The 26,302-nt window shown below is 45.3% G+C and overlaps 1 protein-coding gene and 1 long non-coding RNA gene across 4 annotated transcripts; one reads left to right on the forward strand and one right to left on the reverse strand.

Moving 5' to 3' along the window:
• Positions 1–699: 699 nt before the first annotated feature.
• On the reverse strand, positions 700–4,492 carry LOC311253761. The gene is made up of 3 exons (XR_014621870.1): positions 4,421–4,492; positions 2,839–2,982; positions 700–857 (listed from the first exon to the last, which is right to left on the reverse strand). It is a non-coding gene; the product is annotated as an uncharacterized lncRNA (long non-coding RNA).
• On the forward strand, positions 3,680–26,162 carry LOC311253760 (uncharacterized protein). Of its 3 annotated transcripts, XM_084384235.1 has the most exons (4): positions 21,973–22,125; positions 23,277–23,422; positions 23,545–24,599; positions 24,962–26,162. In XM_084384235.1, exons 3-4 carry the CDS (start codon positions 24,504–24,506, stop codon positions 25,487–25,489), a joined length of 624 nt encoding a protein of 207 aa, XP_084240361.1. In that variant the 5' UTR covers positions 21,973–22,125; positions 23,277–23,422; positions 23,545–24,503; the 3' UTR covers positions 25,490–26,162. The 3 variants fall into 3 exon arrangements, 2 of the variants coding, with proteins under 2 accessions (XP_084240360.1, XP_084240361.1); XM_084384234.1 differs by lacking the exon at positions 21,973–22,125 and adding an exon at positions 3,680–3,692 and having other exon boundaries at positions 23,277–24,599; XR_014621869.1 differs by having other exon boundaries at positions 23,277–24,656.
• Positions 26,163–26,302: the final 140 nt, after the last annotated feature.

Consider the following 26,302-nt stretch of genomic DNA (forward strand, 5'->3'; position numbering starts at 1 on the left):
GTACATTTTTATTCTGGCCCACATCCCACATGGAATGATGGCACATGAGTGGTCCACAGCTGTTTGCTAGAAGTGGGCCACAACCAAACCAACACAGTGCCAAATGTCAGCCATGACCAAATAAACCAGCACTCACCCAAATGTGGGCCACCACTGTACATTTTTATTCTGGCCCATATACCACTTGGAATGATGGCACAAATGTGGTCCACAGTTGTTTGCCAAGAAGTGGGCCACAACCAAACCAACACAGTGCCAAGTGTCAGCCAAAAATAGACCAAATAAACCAGCACTCACCCAAATTTGGGCCACTATGCATTTTTATTCTGACCCACCTACCACATGGAATGACATGAGTGGTCCACACTTGTTTCTCACATATGACCCACAGCCTAGTCATAATGCTACATATTAACCAAGAGCTGAATACATCAGAACTGGTTTACAGTCTATGATCTTGTCTAGCCTGTACACATTGGAGTCACAACCAAACCATGACAAAGTTCTATGTCAAATATGAACACATCATATAAATAAACCAGAACTGGTCTGAATTTGTGGCTACTGTACATGTCATTATGGTACCTCCAGATACTGTGTTAAATGGTGGCAATGGTCCAGTCTTGTTGGTCTCAGTCAAAGATGAAGATACCTACTGAAGAATTGAAGAAAAAAACAGACACGAGAAACAACTTGTGAACAGTAGAGAACTATTTTATTTTTTTAACATGTGCCACAAACAACAACACAACACAAACAAAACAAACATGAAGATGAACATGAAAATTCTGACTGCGGAACACTGTTGCGGAACACGCTCACTCATGGCCCCACCATTGTCTCCTCTTCATCTGGCCCTTTAAGAAATGCACAAAAGAACATATTTTGTTGACTCAGTAAAGCAGTACTGTGGTTACTGTATATGGTTGCAGTGCAAAACACAAAACCTTATCAGGAGACCAAACAAAAAAGGCCCTGTAAAGTGATATAAAGTTATACAATATTGTGTTCATCAAACACTCTGACAAACTTCACATTTAACCTGAAGTTACAGTAATAAAACATAATGTATATTTGAGTTTGTCTTCATGTTAAAGGGGAATAGTGCACAGCCATTTGATTTTTTGCTATTTTGCTAACCTTTCCTCAGCATTTGTTGGTTCACTGAAGCCAGCCATAATGCAATTAATGGAGCATATCATATACATGTTGCAATGTGTGTATTTGTGTGGTTCTATCCTTTCATAAAAAGATAATGGATACAGGGTGTTTTGGTGTGTCATGATGCTGCCAGCACGAGAGCTGGGATACTGGGTCGGAGGGTCTGATCTTACAAGGTTGGTTTTCAGCCAAGTGACGCTAGGTGGAAGGCAGAGAGCCTCCATTCTCCCTGGAACAAGCCAGCAACATTACTCTGAAGCTGTTTCATTAAAGCATAAGTGAGCGGAATGTTTGTGTTAATATAAGTCTTATATAGTTATATCTTCCGACAGCAATCACTTATATAGAGTGTTTGGTCCGAAACACGGGTCTGTCAGTCACCCTGCTCTGCTGTAAGCCGAGGAGAAAACTTTCCTTGTATCCTACAACCTTTATCCAATGAGGAGAGAGAACGGCATAAAGGGGCGGTCCTCTCTGTGTGTGCAGCCAAGGGATGCACGCGCATGTGTTGACGTAGGGAAGAGGGCGAGGACTGCTAACTCCATCCGCTGACAGGAAGTTAGCCAAAACGACCGGATCGCTTACTTCTGCTTTAAGTAAAAAGTAGGTAAAAATCTTGAATATTTCCTCTTTAATGACTCTCCATGGGGACCCCCAAGATAGCTGTCAGTCTGGTGGTGCGTAATAGGTATCCACAAAACTGGACATTTACTGGACCAGAGGTCTGTGTGCTATGGCACGGTGCTCTGGCGGAACACTGGGGCCATACTCAGATCTAAAAGCCCTCACAAGAGGAGAGAGTTGGGATAAAAGTTGAGGTGAGGTCTCTCTGTCCTGGTTTATTCTTTATATATAATGCCAAGGTAAGTATTATATTCCATTGCAACATGGCTGAGGCTCTCAGTTGGAAGCAACTCCATCCTACATATTAAACCTATCACATATCAAGTCTGAGATGACAATGAGTCAGCTAGCCTCACTCACACAATCGCTGTGTAGTTACATCAGACCTGCCCACATGGTGGAGCTGAAGACCATGAATGCAGCAGTAAAGGGAAAAGTTTGAGGTTAGATAAGACCACATCTTAAGACTCAAAACTTCATCCACTCATGTTAACATTAGAAGTATGTTTTTGTGTTTGATAGGGGGTTCTTTCATTCCAGCTCAATTTAGCAGGGAGATGGCATGTAATATTAATATATTTAAAAATATATTTCAGCTGTTGCTTCATATTCATTAATTTATTTTGTAGATAGAATATTATACTAAAGTCAAATACAGTTTTCATTAAAGATGTGTTTCTAACTGAAATGTGATTTCCCTACTTTTCAGACCCATGTACTGGCTTTTAAGAAAGGCAATGGGTGACAATTCCAGTTACAGTTTACATTACTGTCCCACCACTGCCAAGTGAAATCTTTACATTTACAAGAAAATGGCTATGCTTGCTGCATGGTGGCTGAACAAGCTTCTAATTCCTAAGTGACCATAGCGGAAAAAATGGCAAAAATCACAACACTGCCTTTTTTAATTGTATTTGCTCATTTAGAATTGGGGAGATTTGTTCTGTACTTTGCGCTCGTTTTTTTTTTACATATGCTGACAGCTTCATCTTGATTTCTGCTGTAGAACAGTATCACACATATATTGCAAAATAGGTATTGTAGCTGACTTACGTGCGAGCTGTGTGGCACGCCTTTTCTCCTCTCTCTCTCTCCTCCCACCATCCCTGTCTCCAGCGAGATGAAGCCACCTTTTTATATAAGCCTCCACCTCCTGGTCTGTTGCAGTGGCCGTCAATTGATTGTTTCTGACCGTTCCTAAAAATTGAGAAAACTGTAAAGCTTTGGATAGATTGCACACAATGGTGAGAAATGGCTAACTGCATGACATGCTATATCCTGCCCATAGTTGGGCAGCAATGAATGTAGTTTGAAAACAGTCTAGCCATGACCAGCCAATTACTAAAATTGTAGGAGGAAAACTCTCGCCTTCAGCTGACGAACTGATTGCAGACTGGTGCATCTTAGAGCAGGGGGCAGATAAATAGCTGGAGAAGATGGTGAAGCACATAGTTTTAGATATTTTTATTATGGTGCAGGTTGCTGACATTTCGGCACAGAGTATGTCTTCTTCAAAGCAAACAGAGCAATTTAAGAATGGCAGCTTTAAACTGGTGCCTTATAAAATGTGATTGGGTGTATATGTTGTTGTATTATAAGTATTTTATAACGAGTATTAGACTATCAGCATTTTTAATTAATTGTATTACTTAAAGCTATGGTCTAAGGTCTGAAAGACGATGAGAAGCCGCCATTAGCAGCACCTTGGAGAGCTCCAGAGCTGGAGGGAGACTCGTCGCTCTGGGCGACCCAGCACAGGGTGCTGTATGTGGGGGAGAGGAGTAGGAAGACCGGGGCCTGTAGCTCCGCGGCGCCGTAGTTCGCAGAGCGACCCCGCTCAGGTTGCCGCTGCGGCTAGAAGCGGCTGTGTGTTGGGGAGAGGATCAGGGAGACTCGACGCGGCACCGGTACCAGTAATAACGGCAGCAACACATTCTGTGCTTCTGTACTGTGCTTCTCTGAATCCTAGTCGGGCTTTCAGCGGCATGTGTTTAAACATGTACCCTCTGACTGTTATAATCATATGGATGCTGTTATAATGTGTTGTGATTGAGATCCTGACCCACCAAACATCCTGGAAAGTGACAAAGTTACGTTTTTCGTACAAAATTACATAATCACCATCAGTAAACAGGACGCTGTCTGACTATTTCACTCGCGGGGAGGGATGCTGTTTTCTGGAGGGAAAGTTCACTGCCACAGAGATTTATTTTTCTTGTCTCACACAGAGTCGTTGAACATGGGTCGGCATGTTCTCTGACCACTTTGCCACCACTTCTCAACTGCCTGCTCTGCATTATAGTCCTCAACCTCAGGGAAATGCAATGATATACGGAGGAGGGAATTGAGCATTTTGTTTGAGAGTGAGCGTTTGACATTTTTTTTTCACTGTCCCGTAATTGTCCCGGACAAAATATAAGTGTGTCCCAGCAGGAATTTTTATGGTCCCCGCCGGGACATCGTTAATTTCGAGCCCTGCTGCCTGGTCATATTAACCTTGTATAAAAACTGAATGTTAACTAGCTAACATTTTTCGCAGCACTGGCAACCTGACAAAACAATGTGAAATTCCAACAATAAGGACTGAATGTTTCCCACAGAAATTCATTCATTTATTTTTCGTTCAGGGACTCACCTCACCGTGACTTCTCTCCTCGATCTCCGGCTCGCGCACTTTTTGCTCCCTTGCTCCCTTTCGTCAATTCGAATATGATGCATTCAAAAGACTCGTAATTTGGAAAACTCCAACTTAAAGCGGAAAAAAACATAACGGAAAGTAGAGTTTGAATAAAGATACGATCCTTACAGACTTAATAGCGTTGACTTAATAAAAAAAAAAAAAAAAAAAAAAAAAAAAACACTGTCACTGTGGGTGATATGTTCAGGTAAATGTAGGTCAATACATTTTCCAATGTCGACCTGCCAGTCATTTTCTATGTGACACAGAGAGCAGGTGGGAGCGGTTTCTGTTCACAAATGAACTGTCACTCTTGGCCTAGGCTATGCTCTTATTGGCACACTCGGTCAAGGAATGTACAGTATGTTGTGAATTTAATGAATTGAATTGAATTTATTTATTTAAAACAGGGACAATGCACAAAAAAACATTAATCTTGTAAGACAAGAAGAGATGCTTTGAGCCAGGTTATAGTTCCGCCTGTAGTCCCTGGGCAGGTAAAGTTAAAGCAGATACAGTATTAAAATCATTGAAATATGAGTGACATGATGACCATAATATTTTAAAAATAGACAGAATACACTAGTAAAAGCAGGGAACAAGAGCACCAAATCATGAAGTGCACAACAGCACATACTCTCTCTTACTCTTATCACACATTCAAACAGATAACAGTCCAACTATCCTCCTCTAATAACCACATTCATACACATATTAATAACCAGACACGTATACACACATGTAACTCAACAATGTGTGCAAACTCGCTTCCTCAGTAACCAGCGCTTTGACAAGCATGAGAACATGTAGGGATTTGTACATAGAATAAGTTCTGGAAGGACATTCCATTGGCCACACATGAAAATGCATATACTCAAATCAGAGAAAACACAGAATTGTTGGTCAATATATATATATTTTTATAAATTAACTTTCATCAACAAACAACAAATTCATCACAGTCAGCATATTATTTATACTGACAGATAATATTGCACTAAGAGAAGAACAAGTTAAACTTGACTATGCCTACTGTATGTAATTCCTGCTGGTATCAGACGGATAACAACTCTCAGAATTCACCATCCGCTTGTTGTGTTAACTTTTTTCTCTCAGATTTTTATGAACGGTTTTGTTTCTCTTTGTATCATGGGTGCAACATCCAGGCTTTTCCATGGGGATGTGTTGTTCATGATAGACATTAGCTTGGATAAAATTCTCACCTCCATAGTGGAGAACACAATTAAGGCAGTTCAGGCCTAAAAGTCTTCAGTCCTCTGCTTCAAGCTCCAGCAAAGAAGCTGGACGGGGGCTCCATTAGTGGCGAGCTTCTTCCAGAATGAGTGAAGGATCAATATTGCAGGTCGTTCATGCTGCAACATTGCCAATCATGCCCATCATGGAACATTTCCACCGAAAAAGGAATATCTACTTGCACTTTGCACTTTGGATTCCTTGTTTTTTCCCCTGTCCGAGACTTAGGCTCGTTGACTCTTTTGTTGCTACTTTATTTCTGTTGGACTTTGATTACCTGTTTATTTACCTCTTTCTAAAATAATAAACTGTTCCATTTGAGTCTGCATTTGGGTCCTGTTATCCCCTATACCCTGAATAGTGGACAGCGGTTCAATGAGAGAAGCAAACTAACTTAACTTAACTTGTCTTGTCTTTTCTTGTCCTGGCACATTTGTACTTCACAAAGTATGGACCCCACAATGTTACTGAACCATATGTGGGCCACTTTAGGCTCACATCCAGATTAGTCGATGCTAACTTGCCGTCTTTCGGCCAAAAATGGCCCAAATGTGTTTCAACAAAGGTGGGCCACCTGTGTGGAACCATATGTGGGCCACTTTAGGCTCACATCCAGATTAGTCGATGCTAACTTGTCGTCTTTCAGCCAAAACTGGCCCAAATGTGTTTCAATAAAGGTGGGCCACGTGTGTGGAGCCATAAGTGGGCCACTTTAGGCTCACATCCAGATTAGTCGATGCTTACTTACGTCTTTTGGCCAAAACTGGCCCAATTGTGTTTGAGCAAAGGTGGGCCACATGCGTTTTCTCATAAGTGGGCCACATAGGCTCACATCCAGATTAGTCGATGCTAATTTGCTGTCTTTCGGCCAAAACTGGCCCAATTGTGTTTCAGCAAAGGTGGGCCACTTGCGTTTTGTCATATGTGGGCCACTTTAGGCTCACATCCAGATTAGTCGATGCTAATTTGCCGTCTTTCGGCCAAAACTGGCCCAAATGTGTTTCAACAAAGGTGGGCCACGTGTGCTAAACCATATGTGGGCCACTTTAGGCTCACATCCAGATTAGTCGATGCTAATTTGCCGTCTTTCGGCCAAAACTGGCCCAAATGTGTTTCAACAAAGGTGGGCCACTTGCATTTTGTCATATGTGGGCCACTTTAGGCTCACATCCAGATTAGTCGATGCTAATTTGCCGTCTTTCGGCCAAAACTGGCCCAAATGTGTTTCAACAAAGGTGGGCCACGTGTGCTAAACCATATGTGGGCCACTTTAGGCTCACATCTAGATTAGTCGATGCTAATTTGCCGTCTTTCGGCCAAAACTGGCCCAAATGTGTTTCAACAAAGGTGGGCCACTTGTGTTTTCTCATATGTGGGCCACTTTAGGCTCACATCCAGATTAGTCGATGCTAATTTGCCGTCTTTCGGCCAAAACTGGCCCAAATGTGTTTCAACAAAGGTGGGCCACGTGTGCTAAACCACATGTGGGCCACTTTAGGCTCACATCCAGATTAGTCGATGCTTACTTGCCGTCTTTCGGCCAAAACTGGCCCAATTGTGTTTCAGCAAAGGTGGGCCACTTGTATTTTCTCATATGTTGGCCACTTTAGGCTCACATCCAGATTAGTCGATGCTAATATGCCGTCTTTTGCCCAAAACTGGCCCAAATGTGTTTCAGCAAAGGTGGGCCACGTGTGCTGAACCATATGTGGCCCAGCCTTGGTTCACTTAAGGAATAACCATTCCCTACTCTGCCACGTATTTGCCAAAGATGGGCCATATCTGTTTTGTGATATAAGGGCCGAATGTAGCATTTACCACATGGGCCAGTTTAGGCTCACATCTGTTTTGTGCGGGCCAGAAGAATGCCTACAGTGCCGGATTGTTGCCTGAAGTGGCCCACATCCGTATGCTATCTGGGAAAGCACAAAACTAACAGAACCCCTTTAAATCTAACCCCAGTACTGTGGCACTAATAACCCCTCATATAGCTGTGCCACTTTTCCCACAGAACACATACATTAACAATATTTCAAAACAATTAACACACATAGTTTAGTCCATGGTCACCTGACCCATGGAAGCGCGCCACAGTGCGCTACTTATGACGTGGCCCGGAACTGCCTCGGTTCGGCCCGTGAACCCGAGACAGACCTCTGCAGCAACAGCAGGTGAGCGTGTGTGTAGGTGTGTGTGTGTGTGTGTGTGTGTACGTGTTGCGTAGGCGCCGAGTGTGCACCCTCGACGACCCACGGAGGGGAGAACAGAGTTCAGGGTAAAAAGTTTATGTCACTGCTGGACCGCGAGATGCGGCCGGCGGGGAAACAGGTGATAAGGAGCTTGGCTCCGCCGGAACAATGAGGGCGCAGCGCGCCCCACCGGCACTCTCTGACAGAGAGAGCGCGCCGGTCAGGAAATGACGGGCGTTCAACAGCGCTCCGCCACATTATCCCCCTCCTCCCCGAGGTTGACGATGTGCGGCAACCTGGAGAGATAGTCTGCCACAACATTGGTCTTGCCCGCTCGGTGTCGGATCTGGAACTGGAACGGCTGGAGAGAGAGGTACCAGCGGGTGAGACGACTGTTGTGGTCTTTCATGGAGTTAATCCAGGTCAGAGCCCTGTGATCAGTCTCTAAGTCAAACTCTCTCCCCAGCAGGTAGTACCTCAAACTCTCCAGGGCCCATTTGATGGCCAGGCCCTCCTTCTCCACAGTGGAGTACCTGGTCTCCCGTGGCAGCAGCTTCCGGCTCAGGTACAGCACCGGTCGCTCGTCACCAGGCTCACCTTGGGCCAGGACTGCCCCCAGTCCCACCGCTGAGGCATCGGTCTGAACCAGGAACCGCTGGCTGAATTCAGGGCTCCTCAGAACTGGCAAAGAGCACAAACAGGCCTTGAGAGCTTGGAACGCCGCCTCGCAGTCCTCGTTCCAGATGACCGGGTTCCTCTGGTCCTTCGCCGTCAGTGCTGTCAGAGGTGCTGCGAGGGTGGCGAACTGTGGGACGAACCTCCTGTACCAGCCGGCCAAGCCCAAGAAGGACCTCACCTCCTTCTTCGTGCGAGGGCGTGGGCAGCTACGGATGGCCTCGACCTTGTCCACCTGTGGTCGGACCTCCCCTCGTCCAAGCCGGTACCCCAAGTACTTCGCCTCCTCCCAGGCCCATTGACACTTGGCTGGATTCAGCGTCAGGCCTGCCTGCTGGATCTGGCCCAGGACTCGCTCCAGATCATGCAGGTGCTGCTCCCAGGTGGCACTGAAGATGACCACGTCATCGAGGTAGGTAGCACTGCAGTCCTCACACCTCCGCAGGACACGGTCCATCAGCCTCTGGAAAGTTGCTGGTGCTCCATGTAGGCCGAAGGGCATCACCGTGAACTGGAAGAGGCCAGCAGGTGTCTGGAACGCTGTGCAGGGACGACTGGACGCTTCCAGGGGTACCTGCCAGTACCCTTTACAGAGGTCCAGGGTGGTGATGAACCTAGCCCGACCAATCCTCTCCAGCAGGTCGTCGATCCGGGGCATCGGGTAGGCGTCGAACTCTGACATGGCGTTGACCTTCCTGAAGTCCATGCAGATGCGCAGGGAACCGTCCTTCTTCCCCACAATGACCACCGGGCTACACCACTCAGACTGCGACGGCTCGATCACCCCCAAGCGCTGCATCTCCTCCACCTCCTTCTGAAGTTTGGCCACCAGGTGCTGGGGCACCCGGTAGGCCCTCTGACGAACCGGCCCCTTGTCTTTCAGCCGGACCACATGCTCCACGAGGTCAGTCTTCCCCGGGTTGGCCGCGAAGAGCTTGGCGACCCGCTGGAACACCTGGCACAGCTGGCTGGACTGGGCGGCAGAGAGGTGCCCGAGAGCAGGCTCCGCAGACTGGCTCAGGTCGGCGAGGGTAGACTCCTCCTCCCCCGCGCTGTCCACCGCCGTCACCAGCAGAGACGCCACGGGAACCCGAGCCTCCCTCCACTCCTTCAGCAGGTTGACGTGGTAAACCTGCTTTGCCCTTTTCTTGTCCGGGTGGTGGATCTCGTAGGTCACCGGGCCCATCTTCCTGAGGACGGTGTACGGGCCCTGCCATTTGGCCAGCAGCTTGCTGTTGGAGGATGGCAGGAGGAGTAGGACCTTCTGGCCAGGCTGGAACTCTCTGTGCCTGGCCTGTCGGTCGTACCACGCCTTCTGGGTCTGCTTGGCCTCACGAAGGTTGACCTCGGCCTCGTCTCGGTACCTTGCCAACCGGTCCCTCATCTCCAGCACGAACTGGACCACACCACGGTCACTGGTGCCGGTTGCGGGAGACTCCCAGGTCTTCCGCAGCAGATCCAATGGCCCCTGTACCTCCCAGCCATACAGAAGCTCAAACGGGGAAAACCCTGTGGACGCTTGGGGAACCTCCCGGTAGGCGAAAAGCAGGTAGGGCAGCCACTGGTCCCAGTCTCTCCCAGTGTCGGCCACAAACTTCTGCAGCATCTTCTTCAGGGTCTGAATGAAGCGCTCGACCAGGCCGTCCGTCTGAGGGTGGTCTTGATCGCCGAAATCCCCAGTGCCGGTGGAAGAGCTGCAGGAGTCTGGAGGTGAAGTTGGTCCCCTGGTCTGTGATGATCTCGTCCGGTACACCAACCCTGGAAAACAACTGAACAAGACAACGCAGAACAGCAGGAGCAGTGACCGTGCGCAGGGGGAAAGCCTCTGGGAACCGTGTGGCGTAGTCACAGAGCACCAGGATGTACTGGTGCCCCCCACTGCTCTTCACCAATGGGCCCACAATGTCCATGGCCACACGCCTAAACGGAGTGGAGATCATGGGCAGGGGTTGTAGGTAGGCTCGGTCGGACTGGCAGACATAGCAAGTTTTCTGACAGGTGGGACAGGTTTTGCAGAAGGTTTGCACATCAACATACATGGAAGGCCAATAGAACCTGGGGGATATGCGCAAATAGGTTTTGTTGCGGCCAAGATGACCTGCCCAAGGCAAGGTGTGTGCCAGGTGCATTATCATCGGCCGGCATGACACAGGAACCACAAGGCGTTTGACCCCCTCCGCCACTGCATACAAAACATCACTGTCAACAACAAAACATTCTTTCTCCCCTTTTGACATATCCAGCCCCCCAACCACCTTGGCGAACAAGGACTTCAGAGTCCCATCCTCCCTTTGCAGGGCCCCAATGTCCTCTGGCACCTCCCACATGCCCTTTGCCAGTCCCTTTGCACAGTCCGGCTCCCGGGACTTCAGCCCCTTTTCAAACCGCCGCTGGCGGCGAGACTTCCTGGGCCCCTTCATGGGCCCCTCAAACAAACTGCTGTCCAGGGTTGAAAAGTTCTCGGGATCGGGCCCCTTTTTCGGCCCTGGGTCGGCTGTCACCCCCGCCCTGGCCTGGGTGCGGGTGATCACATAACCGGACAAACCCTTCCCCAGGTCACTGTCTTTGGGGCCGGCCTCCAGCAGCACGTCCAGCAGCACAGGTAAGTCCCACCCCAGGATAGCAGCAACAGGTAACCTTTCCACCAGCCCGACCGTCAGCAGGTAAGGTTGCTCATCCACCACCACCGTCACCTCAGCTGTGGGGTAGGAATGGCTGTCCCCGTGCACACACAAAATGTCTTCCTGTCTGCTATAATCCACCACGCCCGTTGTCACCAACTCCCTTCGGACCAGCGTCAGGAAGCTCCCCGAGTCAACCAGAGCAGTCACAGACTCACCATTAATGGTAACGTCCTTAAAACGCTGTTGCCCTCCCCCAGCACTTGCAACCTCAGCCCGAGGAGTGTAGCATGCCCCGCTAAGCTTAGCTTTTCTGATGGGGCACAACGAAGCCTTGTGCCCTGCTTGCTGGCGGTAGAAACAGATTAACTCCTTACCGGGGCTGCGCTGGCGAGGTGTGGGCCGGGATTCTCCAGGCGGATGCTGGCTGGCTCTGGCTGCTGGTCTGGGCTGCGACGAAACCTGGCGACTGGGACCACCGTGATAAGCAGGCGGGCCTCCCCTCCGTGCGTTGAGGTACTGCAGCGCTAGCTTGCCTGCAGCTAACCCATCCGTTGGCTTGTGCTCCTTCACCCAGGTGCGGATGTCTGTTGGGAAGACTCGCAGCAGCTGCTCCAAGATGACCTGCTCACCGATCTGCTCCTTGGTATGCTGCTCTGGCCGAATCCATCGACGGTAAAGACCCTTTAAGCGGTGGTAAGTTTCTGTTGGGTTCTCTCCCGGTGGAACTGCCATGGCCCGGAACTGCTGGCGATACGTCTCCGGTGAGACGTCAAACTTGGTCAGGAGTGCCGCCTTCAGGTCCGGGTATGAATGAGCCCTCTCCTCGTCCATAGCGGTGTACGCCTCTAGCGCCTTCCCAGTGAGTAGCGGCACCAGGCGACACGCCCACTCACCATCTGGCCAACCACACGTTCTGGCAATCCGCTCGAAGCGAAGCAGGTAATTTCCAATGTCCTCCCCAGCCAGGTACTGGGGAATCTTGGGGTCACCAAAGGGTCTGCTCTCCGGCCTCGGAGGTTCTGTCCCACTGCTCACCCCAAACCTTGCCGCCCTTAAGGGTGAACTGCGGCGCGGTGCAGCAGGTGTAGGTAAGTCCATTCTAAGGCTCATCAGCGACCTCTCAGATGGTGATAGGGACCCAGGTGCAGGGACAGGTGCTACCGGCCTCGGCCCTGCCACTGCCTGATCCAGTTGCGGGGCTGGCCACGAAGCCTGGAGTCCCCTGAGCTCTGCCAGGAACCCCTCCTCTCTTCTCTGCTGTCCCTCCAGGAAGGTCCTCATGACCGCCACCAGCTCCTCTCCTGGACTTGGAGCTCCAGGGCCGGCCTGCCGGACTGGGGCCGCCGCACCCCCTTCGTCCTCCTCGGCTGTGGACCAGGCTCCCTCCTCGCCATCTTTGTCCTGCACTGGTTCCTCCTTTTGTGAGCGCAACCCAGTACCCGTCTTCCTGTGTACCGGATGCGCCCTCGTCGACTGGCCATCCCACTTCTGACACCAAATGTCGGGGTTCGATACTTTGAAACGCTGGTTTGGAAAGATGATGGCCCAGTCGGCAAACTTTAGTTTGGTGATTTTCTTTTTATTACACCAAAAACCCAAAGACAAAAATACCCACAGGTGGCAAAGCAACAAAAAAAACGCAGGAATATTTACAATATGACAGAGTAAAAAAAATATTTACAAGGAACAGGCAGCAACTGTTATCCACATGCCACTCAGCCGAATCCTTCCTTCAAGTGAGCCGAGCTCTCTTTAAAAACCCCCTTGGCCCCTCCCCCGGGCAAACCAATTAACAAAACACAGGGGTTAAGAAACATAAACTGGGAAACAAAGCACAAAACTAACAGAACCCCTTTAAATATAACCCCAGTACTGTGGCACTAATAACCCCTCATATGGCTGTGCCACTTTTCCCACAGAACACATACATTAACAATATTTCAAAACAATTAACACACATAGTTTAGTCCATGGTCGCCTGACCCATGGAAGCACGCCACAGTGCGCTACTTATGACGTGGCCCGGAACTGCCTCGGTTCGGCCCGTGAACCCGAGACAGACCTCCGCAGCAACAGCAGGTGAGCATGTGTGTAGGTGTGTGTGTGTGTGTGTGTGTGTGTGTGTACGTGTCGCGTAGGCGCCGAGTGTGCACCCTCGACAACCCACGGAGGGGAGAACAGAGTTCAGGGTAAAAAGTTTATGTCACTGCTGGACCGCGACATGCGGCCAGAGGGGAAACAGGTGATAAGGAGCTTGGCTCTGCCGGAACAATGAGGCGCCCCACCGGCACTCTCTGAGAGAGAGAGCGCGCCGGTCAGGAAATGACGGGCGTTCAACAGCGCTCCGCCACACAAATTCAACCAGTTCAGGCTAGAAAACCTGTTTGAAAGATCTTTTTTCAGTGAAATGCAGCTTAGGCGACTGTACAGTGCAAACACAGGCTCCTCTTGCTCTGAAACGCTCATTTTTCACATAAGCCACTTTTCACCCTTAATGAATTAAATTCCAGGTAAAAACTCCTTTGCCATGAAGAAGATCCAAATTCAACCAGTTCAGGATAGAAAACCTGTTTGAAAGACCTTTTTTCAGTGAAATGCAGCTTAGGCTACTGTACAGCGCAAAAACAGGCTCCTCTCGCTCTGAAACGTCTATTTTTGACATAAGCCAGTTTTCAGCCTTAATGAATTAAATTCCAGGTAAAAACTCCTTTGCCATGGAGAAGATCCAAATTCAACCAGTTCAGGCTAGAAAACCTGTTTGAAAGACCTTTTTTCAGTGAAATGCAGCTTAGTGCAAAAACAGGCTCCTCTCGCTCTGAAACGCTCATTTTTGACATAAGCCACTTTTCAGTCTTAATGAATTAAATTCCAGGTAAAAACTCCTTTGCCATGAAGAAGATCCAAATTCAACCAGTTCAGGCTAGAAAACTTGTTTGAAAGACCTTTTTTCAGTGAAATGCAGCTTAGGCTACTGTACAGTGCAGAAACAGGCTCCTCTCGCTCTGAAATGCTCATTTTTGACATAAGCCAGTTTTCACCCTTAATGAATTAAATTCCAGGTAAAAACTCCTTTGCCATGAAGAAGATCCAAATTCAACCAGTTCAGGCTAGAAAACCTGTTTGAAAGACCTTTTTTAAGTGAAATGCAGTTTAGTGCAAAAACAGGCTCCTCTCGCTCTGAAACGCTAATTTTTCACATAAGCCACTTTTCAGCCTTAGGCGACTGTACAGTGCAAAAACAGGCTCCTATCGCTCTGAAACGCTCATTTTTCACATAAGCCACTTTTCAGCGCAAAAACAGGCTCCTCTCGCTCTGAAACGCTCATTTTTGACATAAGCCACTTTTCAGTCTTAATGAATTAAATTCCAGGTAAAAACTCCTTTGCCATGAAGAAGATCCAAATTCAACCAGTTCAGGCTAGAAAACCTGTTTGAAAGACCTTTTTTCAGTGAAATGCAGCTTAGGCTACTGTACAGTGCAGAAACAGGCTCCTCTCGCTCTGAAATGCTCATTTTTGACATAAGCCAGTTTTCACCCTTAATGAATTAAATTCCAGGTAAAAACTCCTTTGCCATGAAGAAGATCCAAATTCAACCAGTTCAGGCTAGAAAACTTGTTTGAAAGACCTTTTTTCAGTGAAATGCAGCTTAGGCTACTGTACAGTGCAGAAACAGGCTCCTCTCGCTCTGAAATGCTCATTTTTGACATAAGCCAGTTTTCACCCTTAATGAATTAAATTCCAGGTAAAAACTCCTTTGCCATGAAGAAGATCCAAATTCAACCAGTTCAGGCTAGAAAACCTGTTTGAAAGACCTTTTTTAAGTGAAATGCAGTTTAGTGCAAAAACAGGCTCCTCTCGCTCTGAAACGCTCATTTTTCACATAAGCCACTTTTCAGCCTTAGGCGACTGTACAGTGCAAAAACAGGCTCCTCTCGCTCTGAAACGCTCATTTTTCACATAAGCCACTTTTCAGCCTTAATGAATGAAATTCCAGGTAAAAACTCCTTTGCCATGAAGAAGATCCAAATTCAACCAGTTCAGGCTAGAAAACCTGTTTGAAAGACCGTTTTTCAGTGAAATGCAGCTTAGTGCAAAAACAGGCTCCTCTCGCTCTGAAACGCTCATTTTTGACATAAGCCACTTTTCAGTCTTAATGAATTTAATTCCAGGTAAAAACTCCTTTGCCATGAAGAAGATCCAAATTCAACCAGTTCAGGCTAGAAAACTTGTTTGAAAGACCTTTTTTCAGTGAAATGCAGCTTAGGCTACTGTACAGTGCAGAAACAGGCTCCTCTCGCTCTGAAATGCTCATTTTTGACATAAGTCAGTTTTCACCCTTAATCTATTAAATTCCAGGTAAAAACTCCTTTGCCATGAAGAAGATCCAAATTCAACCTGTTCAGGCTAGAAAACTTCTTTGAAAGACCTTTTTTCAGTGAAATGCAGCTTAGACAAAAATAGGCTCCTCTCGCTCTGAAAGGCTCATTTTTGACATAAGCCAGTTTTCACCCTTAATGAATTAAATTCCAGGTAAAAACTTGTTTGCTATGAAGACAAGGGCGCAATTTCCACTGGGGACAGGGGGGACATGTCCGCCCCACTTTTCAAAATCATGTTTTTGTCCCCCCCACTTTTTACACTTTGAAAACTAACAGTAGGCACAGGCTGTAATTGCAAAACAACAAGAAACCCTGCGTAAACTGACCGCTCGGAAGCCCCCCTCACACTACGTGCTCAATCAAAGACACAGACAGGACGCGGCACAGCAGCAAAAAGATGAAAAGGAGCCGACAGCTCAACTTAAAGTCCTTATTTGGAACGGGACTAAAAAGGAAGAAAGAAAATGTGAGTTGATTAGTCATTACTGGTATTTCTAACTTTACTCTATACACTATTGTAGCTAACGTTAGCTAACTAATATGTTAAACCAGGCGCTTAGCCATCTCTGTTTAAAACGTGTATGCAGCGCACTGATCACACAAGGAAGAGAGGAGGTGAAAAGAGACAACAACACCGTTACCTGTTGTATACTGGCCTCAGGCTGTACGATCGCTAAAACGCTGACGACCAGTGAGTAACGAGTTTGAAAGTAGCCTCTAACTTAATCAATCAATCAATCAATCACATTTTATTTGTATAGCACTTTACAATAGCCAGACGGTACCCAAAGTGCTTTACATCAAAACAATAAAATAATACATAAAAGCAATACATAAAAAACACAGGAAAGTGCTACAGTGCTGCAAGAAAACACAAGAAAGTACTACTAGTGCTGCAGGGTGTTAAAGGCCCTCCAAAAGTGCATTAAGTAAAAAACAGGCAAAATAAGTACACCTAAGAGCAGGACTACCCTAGTCAGAGTTAAATGCCAATCTAAAAAAGTGTGTCTTCAGCTTCGATTTAAAAAGGCTGAGGTCAGTAGTGGTGCGAATGTCAGGGGGCAGTCTGTTCCACAGCCTGGGAGCTGTGACAGCAAAAGAACGATCGTCCCACTGTTTAAGTCTTGACCTTGGTACCTCTAACAGGAGCTGGCCGGAAGAACGGAGGGCCCTGCCATGATCGCGGACAGTTAAAATCTCTGACAGGTAGGATGGAGCCAGGCCATTAATGGAGTAAAAAACAAACAATAAAAGTTTAAAATCAATTCTAAAACGAACTGGAAGCCAGTGGAGTGACGACAGCACAGGGGTAATGTGTTCACACCTGGACGTGCCTGTTAAAAATCGGGCAGCAGCGTTCTGAACAAGTTGGAGACGCGAGATTAAAGACTGGCTTCATGAACGCAGCTCAAACCAACCCGGTGCCTCAGCAGGATGACCAAGCCTTGATAAATACACCGGATCCGCGCATCCTTATGCATTTCAGCCGGGTCGCTACCGGAGCTAAATTAAAAAAATAAATAAAAATAAAAATAAAAGCGCTCCTTGCGGTGGAGCTGAGAACAGCGGAGTTTCCTCTACTACAGCTGAACAGCTGACATGTGGTCAAGACGTACAGACCTGTCACAGTCTCACGGTGCATTTCATAATTATAAACTTCAACCTCAGAGCTCTCTGTCCTCAGACTGTCCTCACCTGTCCTGAACATCACACAGGGACAACATGGAGCCATGGAGCTGCTTGTGTGATTGGTTACTGAGTTGAGTTGATTTGTGTCTGACTGTCAGTCTGTGACCAACACTGTCTATGGTGCTGAAAGCTCAAGCAGGTTGATGTCTGGCTGAGTCAGTAGCTACCATGTCTTTGGTACAACACAAACATTAAATGGACACAGACAGTCTACAATTAACATGGTAGCTACATGGCTTAGACATGGTAGCCACTGACTCAGACAGTGACCTGTGTGTGTGTGTGTGTCAGAGGGGGTGATCTGTGGCATTGTCTTCTGCAGAAATATTTAGTGTGACTAGCATGTTTAAATAATGGAATAAATGCAATGTTTAAATAACTATCACAAGGGCCCATCGAGAATGCTCCTCCCTCTCTGTGCTGAGACCCACGCTCCGCCACTGGCAGTATGGCTAATGACAAAATAGTAGGCTAGGGTTAAATAGAAATGGCATGATTTAAGCTCTACGCAGGCAGAAATCGAGCGCACTGTGGTGTAGTGAAGAATGAAAACCAACTTGTAAGCTCAAGGGACTTTACTCAACATCTTCAGCAGGAAGTACAGCTTCATAACAACAGCTCCTTCTTCTTCTCTTCACCTACATACATAGTCCTGTCTTATTCAGTGGTGCCATCTAGTGACACTCCAACGTAACAGCGTTACAGAACACAACACGCGCTATGCGTACACAAATTTGCCGTTCCTACTTGTGTCCCCCCCACTTCTGAAACTAAAGTTTCGCCCATGGTTAAGTATATTTCTCCAGGAAAGTTTCTTCTGCCTCTCAAGTTTATAATTACAGTTTATAATTCAAGAGAAGGTCCGAACAGTCTGATGACATTATTTTGCATATGAATTAGCCATGTGCTTCTGTTCCTTCGCAGACCATGTCAATAACACCCGAAGACATAGTGTAGTCGGATTCTCTGAGCACCGCAGACAGTTCAGTCCTTTTGAATTCTCATTCACATCTTTCTTTGACCTCATGACGCTTTCCAACAAGGTCAAGGTGTGGTTTGGTAAACACTAGGAGGTCATTTTTGACTATGCGCGTTCCTCCCAAAACGGCGCTGACGTCCCCTGCAGAGTTTAATCTTGACATTTTCAATACGTCTTTGTATAAAATCACAATCGAGTAAGTCGACATTAAAAAAAAAAGCGTTGAGCATGGAAATGTAATTTGTTACATACTGGTTGAAATAAAATCCATGGTGACTACAGCTGTGGCTAGTGGTTGTGGCTAACCTTGCATGCCACCATATGCACAAAGGATTGTGCCATCAGAACAGCTCATGGCAGTCTATCACAGATGTTAATCATTAAAATCTGAATCACTTTCACTGTTTGTTTCAATCTCGTAATTTATGTATTTTGTAACTTTACAATCGACCTAATACGGCTTGGCTTTATTCGCGGACTTCATGCTACGAGGATACAATAGACGATAGTAATTAAGGTTTCAAACATTTAGTAAATGGGGTAATTTGAATGTCGACAAGATAACATGCAAAAATTAATTTAAAAAAAATAGTATCGCAAACATACCTCCAGTCCTCAGTCAACTTCTCTGCACGATCCGCTTCTCCGATTGCATTCACAGGCAGTGGGAAACTTCACTACTGTTATGGCCTCAAATTGAAAGGAAACTTTTATCAAATGTTTCAATGCAAAAATACTACAGATTGAGGTAATTACTCCCATATTAAATAATTACTTCAAATATAGTTTTAAGCAGAGTGAATACTACGAAAACTGCCTATTAAAAATGAAATAATCTTAATATTCTCAGTCATGCAAGCCATGGGATGGTTTTGATTAGTAAAAATGAGTTAAAATATTTTTTTATCTTCAAATAATTTCAAATCATAAAGGGATTAAGAAGTTAAACATGTATTAATAATCATTATTTATTCAGTTCCAGGAAATCAGTAATTCCTGCCTGCCTTGAACGCAGCAGTGTTTTTGGAGGGAGTTTGGAGGTGCAGGTGCATTGAAAGCTCCCCTCCCCCACCCTGACTTGCACCTGACCTGACTGTGAACTTTCAGAGGAGCATGTAGTATGGCACTTATTCAATCTGAGATACAGAGCAGCACAAGTCTGAACTTTTTAAATGCTGTTTATCTTTAATAGGGATTTTCACATATTTTATACCAGATATGTATATTTAAATTACTATTGAAAATAAAATAAAAAATACAATTAGAATTTTTCTTTTCTATTAAATTTTGTAACTTGTAAGAAATGACTTATCATGGAAGGCTGAATATTGGGACAATATTTAGGAAAGACTGATATTTTAGCTCTGGCAGCTCATTGTAGTGACACTGAAGGTCAGTTTCTAAGCCTGTTGAGTGGCATCCTATGGTGGCATCCCCTCCCCCACCCTGAGTCCTCTCTTAACAGCCTTAGCTTTGAAGTCTGTCTTCTCCCTCTCACTAGAGAGATTTCTGATGCTGCTCGGGAAATTGCCTCCATACAGAATTGGGGGAGCATACGTCAGTCCGACCACCCAAAAGTCCGACTACCCATTAATCCGAGTTACTTTACAGTGTTAGGGTTAGGCTAAGGCAAATGTAATCAAATAATGCCCTATTTGCATATTTAAATATATATTCATGGAAACCTCCAATACAAAGGATGTTCTTATTCATGTCAGTGATCAACCTGTGAAGTTTCATGGATATATCTCTTAGTTTAATTTTTTGCCCTATTCACCTCAATTATACAGGGGCTAATATTGTGGTGGCCATATTGGATTTCCAGCAAAAAATTAACTTGCTTGTCCATATAGGTTGTAATCCTACTGGGTCATAGATATTTTTCTGGTGGCCAACCTTTTATAACATTGCAAATGCAGCACCCCGGGTGGATCATCTTATTTGTCCTCCAACATGTCAATCATTCTGAGGAAATGCTCACGTCACGCTGTCATGCATGCTCTTTCCTGGCTCGTTTCCACTAGCTGCACGTGCACTTTGATTATTTATGTGTCCCATGAAATGTCTGCGAGGACTTTTACCCCAGTTGGTGTGACAGTGGAGCATTACCGGCGGCCCGGTGGATGGTGCAGCGGGGGCTCCACCGGCCGGGACCGCACAGTAAAGCCGGGGGCATGGAGGGGGTGAAAGGGGAGGCTATACAGTAGGATATACAGTAACATGTTTTAATAAAAGTATTTTAAACATGCACAGAACAGTAACACTCTTGCATAAAAGGTATGCCCCAGTGGTCAGCATAATCCGACTCGAAGCAGACTGGTGCATTTGTGTGCAGATTAAGAGGAATAACAGAGTTTGTCATCCTGAATGTGTACAGAGTGTTTTGAATAGGAAAGCTAAGTAGCTTTAGAAAGCTCTAATCATTATGGGACAAAAATATTTTTGTATGACACTTATAAGTGAGCAACATAAAAATCTGGCTAAATCCCTTCAATCCTGTTTTTTCACCTTTAATACCCCCTGTCTCTTTGGCTGCCATGCAGCCCCCTTTCACCTTAGAGACCCCAAAATTTGCATGGAGGTTGTCTTGGGGCCCCTACACAAGAATACGAAAGCAAAATATAAGTCATTTAGAAAAAAGGTCCTTTTCAAAAACCCAAGGGTGTTACACCCTCTGACATACTGACAAATTTATAGCATTTTTTTTATAGAGGTCGTGGAAGTCTGAGCTTTTGATATGTTGTTCTGTAGCCCCAGATGAGTAGATAAGCATTGGTTTGGCTTTGATTAAACATCTACTTTTTGGTAGGCGGGCCTTCAAACTTTCACATTTTTAAACCAAATGAGGCTCACCATTCCAACAAACTGAATGACTTGAAACTTGTTATCTATTCCAAAAGCTCACAACTGCTGGCCACTAGGAAAGCGAAGAACGCTCCAATTATGGGACCAAAATGTTCTTGTATTACAATTTTAGCTGAGCAACATACTCAAATCGTATTCATTTAGAATAAAGTTTTGATATTTTTGTTGAACAGTTTTACATGTCTTTTTTGGCCTTAAATGGCCCCCTTTGACCCTAGAGACCCTAAATTTTGCACGGTGGTTGACCCCCCAATACAAGTGTGCCTAAGGATTTTTCATATTGCAGGTTATACTGGTTTACAAAATAAATGTAATGTGTGAAAAATACCATTTGAAAAGTTGAGTGAGGATTTGAAATGTTTTTTCAAGACACAAGAGCACAAATTTAACCGAAAAAGTGAGCACAGCGCCTAAAAACTCTCTCTGTCTCTCTCTTTTTTTTTTTCCAACATCGCGTCATATTACGTCACAAGAGGGAGTTGTATGCTAGCAGCTGCCATAGCTTAGTGTGGGAGCAGATGGCTATTTGTCAGAGCGGTCGTCTTATCGTGAGTCAGTGTGTTTACAGCAGGTTTGGATTGCGTTATCATGGACATGGTAAATTATTCAGTTTGTGGTGGTTTCACAAACTCCAGCCTGTCACGACATCGAGTCCACCGGTCCACCAGAAAAAAAACGGTGCTATCTTCCGTGCCTGGGTGCGTGTTGTGCAGCTGAAGAGACGGGGCTTGACCTCTGCGTCAGCTACGAAAAACTCGGTTGTGTGTCGCTCAGTTTAAACCAGAGGATTATCACTCCAGCGATCTGATGGAGTTCAACTGGGATTCCGAAGCAAGAACTGTGCGACCCCCGCCCCCCTCTCCCCTCCAACCCCCGGTGCGGTGCGGTGCCTTCGGTGCCGACAGCCTCATCCGGACCGCTGTCTGTCAGCAGCTGCTGGTGCTGCCGCCCCGGCAGGAGACAGTAACGGATCAGACAGAGACTCAGCTGAACGTGAACAGCCACTTGTAAGTCTTGTTTTATAACATTTGCGTGAGCTAGAGTGGGTGACATCATCGCTAGAGTGGAGAGCAGCTGCAAAAACTTGAGAAAAAACTCTCTTCATCTTGATTTGGGTCCCACAGCTTTTACTTCACATAGACAATATATACATAGAAATGTAGGAAATCGTGTTGGCTTTCAGGTGATGTTCTTATTTCAGATGTAGGACTTAAACTTTTGGCTGTAGAAGCCCTCGAGCGACAAGCACTCCAGCAACTCCCCCATAAGCTGCAGTGTTAACTTTGAGCCTAAATTTCTGGAGTGGAGCAGACGGTACCGGTTTTGTCTCTCGCTCTGGCTCCCTCATTTTTCACTTTACAGAAATAAAAAAGACATCACATGGTTCAGCAATGTCTCCTGTTACTCACTGTATACATATTTTGGCCATAACCATTACACTTTTTTCTAAACCTGCAGGAGTTTGGGAGGTGTTTTCCCATTCATTCTTATGGGGACATTTTCAACTTTGGTTCTGCTATTGCTCCAGCATATGCAGCTACAGAAACTGTTTGGCTGTCAAACTGTTCAGCTTTTTAAGCTCTTTCAGCCTATTACTTTTCAGCTTTTCAGCCTTTTCATCCTTTTCAAATATTCAGCTTCATGTTCAGCTAGAGAAACCATCCAATTATCAAAATGTTCAGCTTTTTAAGCTCTTTGAACCTATTACTTTTCCGCCTTTGACTTTTCAGCTTTTGAAAAAAGACAGCTTTTTCTGCAAATTCTTGACCATTCATTCTCATAGTTGTATGCATTTTTTATGCATTAGGCAAGTGTTTTCCAGCACATTCAGCAGATTTCCGAAATCACTTCAGCCGTCAGCATTCACGCTGTATTTTCGCAGGAAATACAATTTTTCGAGTTATATATGCTATCTATATGCATACAGGCGGTACAACTCCAACACTATCTGACCTCCATTTTTAACACACTTGAACACATTCTGTGACAGAGCTGTTGTATGGGATTGCAGGTTGGACAAGGGTATATGTAGTAAACCAACCATTGAATGTATTAAGTTACATATTTGTATAAAGATTGACCTCTTATTATCCTAGCTTTCCAGGCACAGCCCAAGATGTGTCATGGTGCAAATTAATAGGTAATTCTCTTTTTTCAGGGCTACTGACAAGTTCATTGTGTGCCAAAGCCAGCTTATGTCTCTATTTACTAACTGCTCAGCCTGTTGTGGAGAAACTGAAGTAAGTAACTCCAACGGAAAGAAACATTGAGACGCAGGAGGGAACTTGTGCAAAAATAAAGCAGGTAAGGGTCTTCTTGTGATTTCTGATGAAAAAGTATCATAACTTGTATTTCAGTTTGTATATCTTGTGTTATTTATGTACTGTAATCTTCTGCCTTTCACATATGTCTTTCATGTCTGTCAGCATTTTTGGCTCCTCATGGATTCTCTGAGAGTGCGAGAGTGCAGCACTGTCCTGTCCTCGTCTGCTGCGGCTCCCCTTTCCAGATCCCTCCAGAAGATCAACAAGGAGGAAGCTGTTGGCATATTCACTGCCAGCATTCATGATTTGATACAGGACATTGATAACTCTGAGGCTTTTCATACTCATAACACTGTTTTTTTTTTTTTTAAATGGGTCAGATGGTATATTTCTTTTGATTATTAATGGATAATAACCGTTTTTTACAATCTGGACCTTATTTCTAGCATAAAATACGATCATTTACTCACCCAGATAACTTTGGTGTCATTACAAGTCGTTCCAACGAAATTAGATCCAGCTGAGAGCCGCGTATATCTGTATAATGCAAGTACACAGGGCAGTGCAATGTAGCCTCTAAATAACACATTATCTGCCGCAAAATTCGTTAATTTCACCAATATTTTGTTATGATACGCTACTGCTATTCCCCTCTGAGTCCGGGGTTAGCTGTTGGTCTGTAGGTTGACCTACTAACCTCTGATCTGGATGATGTCATCTCCGACTGCGGCGCGCCTTGTTGCTATCGCTAATGCTACGGTTCGTTTCTGCGTGTGTCCGACTTGTCTGAACAAAATGAGCAGCTGGACGAAGTTCAGCTTCCTCTCCGCAACCTAGACTTACTAAAGCTCTGGCTAGTTGCACTAAAAATGGACCCGAATGCCGAAGCGGAATGATTATTATCAGAATGAGCCGGGCAGCGGTCGGAGATGATATCGTCCAGGTCAGAGGTCAGTAGGTCAACCTACAGACCCCGGGTGTTGATAACCGCTAACCCCCGGACTCAGAGGGGAATAGCACTAGCGTATCATAACAAAATATTGGTGAATGAAAGAGTTTCGCGGCAATTTTTTATTACTTACTAGTATTACTGTTTTTTTTAAAGAGAGTAATTATTGATAATGGCATTGACATACTGTCATCATATTCTCACACTTTTGATCTGTCTCCCTTCAGGGACCAAAGCTCCTCTCAACAGCAGCAGCAAGAAGCACCAGGTACCACAAGATCAAGGAGAGCCTTATGAACAAGAGTAGCAGAGGCTGTCAAAAGAGGTATCTGCATTCACTACTGACCAATGATGTAGGCATACTCAAGTGTTGGAACCAAGTGATAAAGTCACAATCTCTTTTTCAGTAATTCAGTAATGGATGGTAGTCATTTGTTTTACTCACCCATTACTTGTCCATTATACTCACACAAGGATACAGTAATAAGTCTGCATGAATAATAAAATGCATACTTTGGAACTGTGAGACAGTAGATACAGTAGATCATGGCCACATTCATGCCAACACCAGTAGAATTTTTTTTTTTACAATTGTGTGTTACTGACTATACATTTTTATCATTTTAACAGATCTGTGAAACAATCCTGGGCCATGCCAAAGACAGGTTCTCCTTCACCAGCTACCTTGTGAGTGCCGTGCTGCTAGAGGCAGAGCTGTTTGACCGGCATCTGAAAACATTCCCTGAAGAGGCTCTGAATACCACCATGAGGGCATACCCCATGCTACACAAGGAGAGGCTCAGGACTGAGCTTTCTCTCATCTACGAAAGTCCAGACTTCAGGGGCTCCTGCAGTGCACTGGCTCTGTACCAGGTTCTACAGAGCTACAACCTCCAGGAAACCTTCTCTGAGACTGTGGCGCTGTTGAACATCCTCATAATCACTCCAATGACAACAGCTGAAGCTGAGAGGTGTTTCTCCACCTTAAAGAGGTTCAAGACATTCCTGAGAAATACAATGGGACAGGAACGTCTGAATGCATTGGGCCTGCTTTCCATGGAGAGGGAACTTGTCAGGAACATGCCTGATTTCAATGAGAGGGTGATTGATCGCTTTGCTTGCTTGAAAGAGAGGCGAGCTAAATTCCAATACAAGTGATGAGTGAGTGTGTTCTTAAATGGTGAGTTGTGTTATGTTGTACTCTCCAAATGTTGAATTGTAAATAGTTGTATTGATTGCATATTGCCAGCCAAATATAAACTGAATATGTTCTGGAAAATTTTGATTAATTACAGTTTTGATGATAGTGTAATTTGATTTGATTATCGCTATGGCATCCATGATGGCTATAAATTGTAGACTGTGCTAAATGTGATTTCATGGGCAAACTATTAGATGACAATGTATCTGTTAATGTGTGTTTTATTGTGGAACCAAATTTATTGTATTTGAGACATTTAAATAGCCTAGCTATACAAAAAATACTGAATAGTATGAATATTTTATGTCTGGTGTTGCCATCTAGTGGTTGAACAGGAACACCAAATTAATCAATGAAATGTGACACTGTAAAGCTGGCTATCTGACTTTTATTTATTATTATTTTACCCATTGAATGGGTCACCTTAGCCATCATTGCAACTTTTGCCTAGTGGTGGTGAAACCGAAGCTTTCTGAAGCACTGAACCACTTTGACAAAGTTGCCTGGAAAATGATGCACTGCTTCGAAGCATTCGATACAGTCAAAATAGTGACATCTGCTGGCTGTTGAGGGGAAGAATTGACGTCATGACTTTCATGAGTCAGTTTTTAATAAAATGTATGTTCTCTCACCAAACTTGTGTCATAATGTTACTGTAGTCAATCTAAATATTCTATATATTCTGTCATTGGTAAGTATCAGTACTCCGACATGTATTAGATAATCAATACTAGTTTTTTTATTGCATGATACATGGTAGTAATCTGTAC

Source organism: Pagrus pagrus (assembly GCF_965226575.1).
Source record: "Pagrus pagrus genome assembly, contig: HAP1_SCAFFOLD_42, whole genome shotgun sequence".
Lineage (NCBI taxonomy): Eukaryota > Metazoa > Chordata > Actinopteri > Spariformes > Sparidae > Pagrus > Pagrus pagrus.

What these genes read in the sequence shown, in the direction of transcription:
- LOC311253760 (XM_084384234.1), top strand. Translation starts at nt 24,504, where the DNA reads ATGGCATTGACATACTGTCATCATATTCTCACACTTTTGATCTGTCTC. An exon ending in GCAGCAGCAAGAAGCACCAG is followed by an intron (nt 24,600 to 24,961) that starts GTACCACAAGAT and finishes TCATTTTAACAG; the next exon opens with ATCTGTGAAACAATCCTGGG.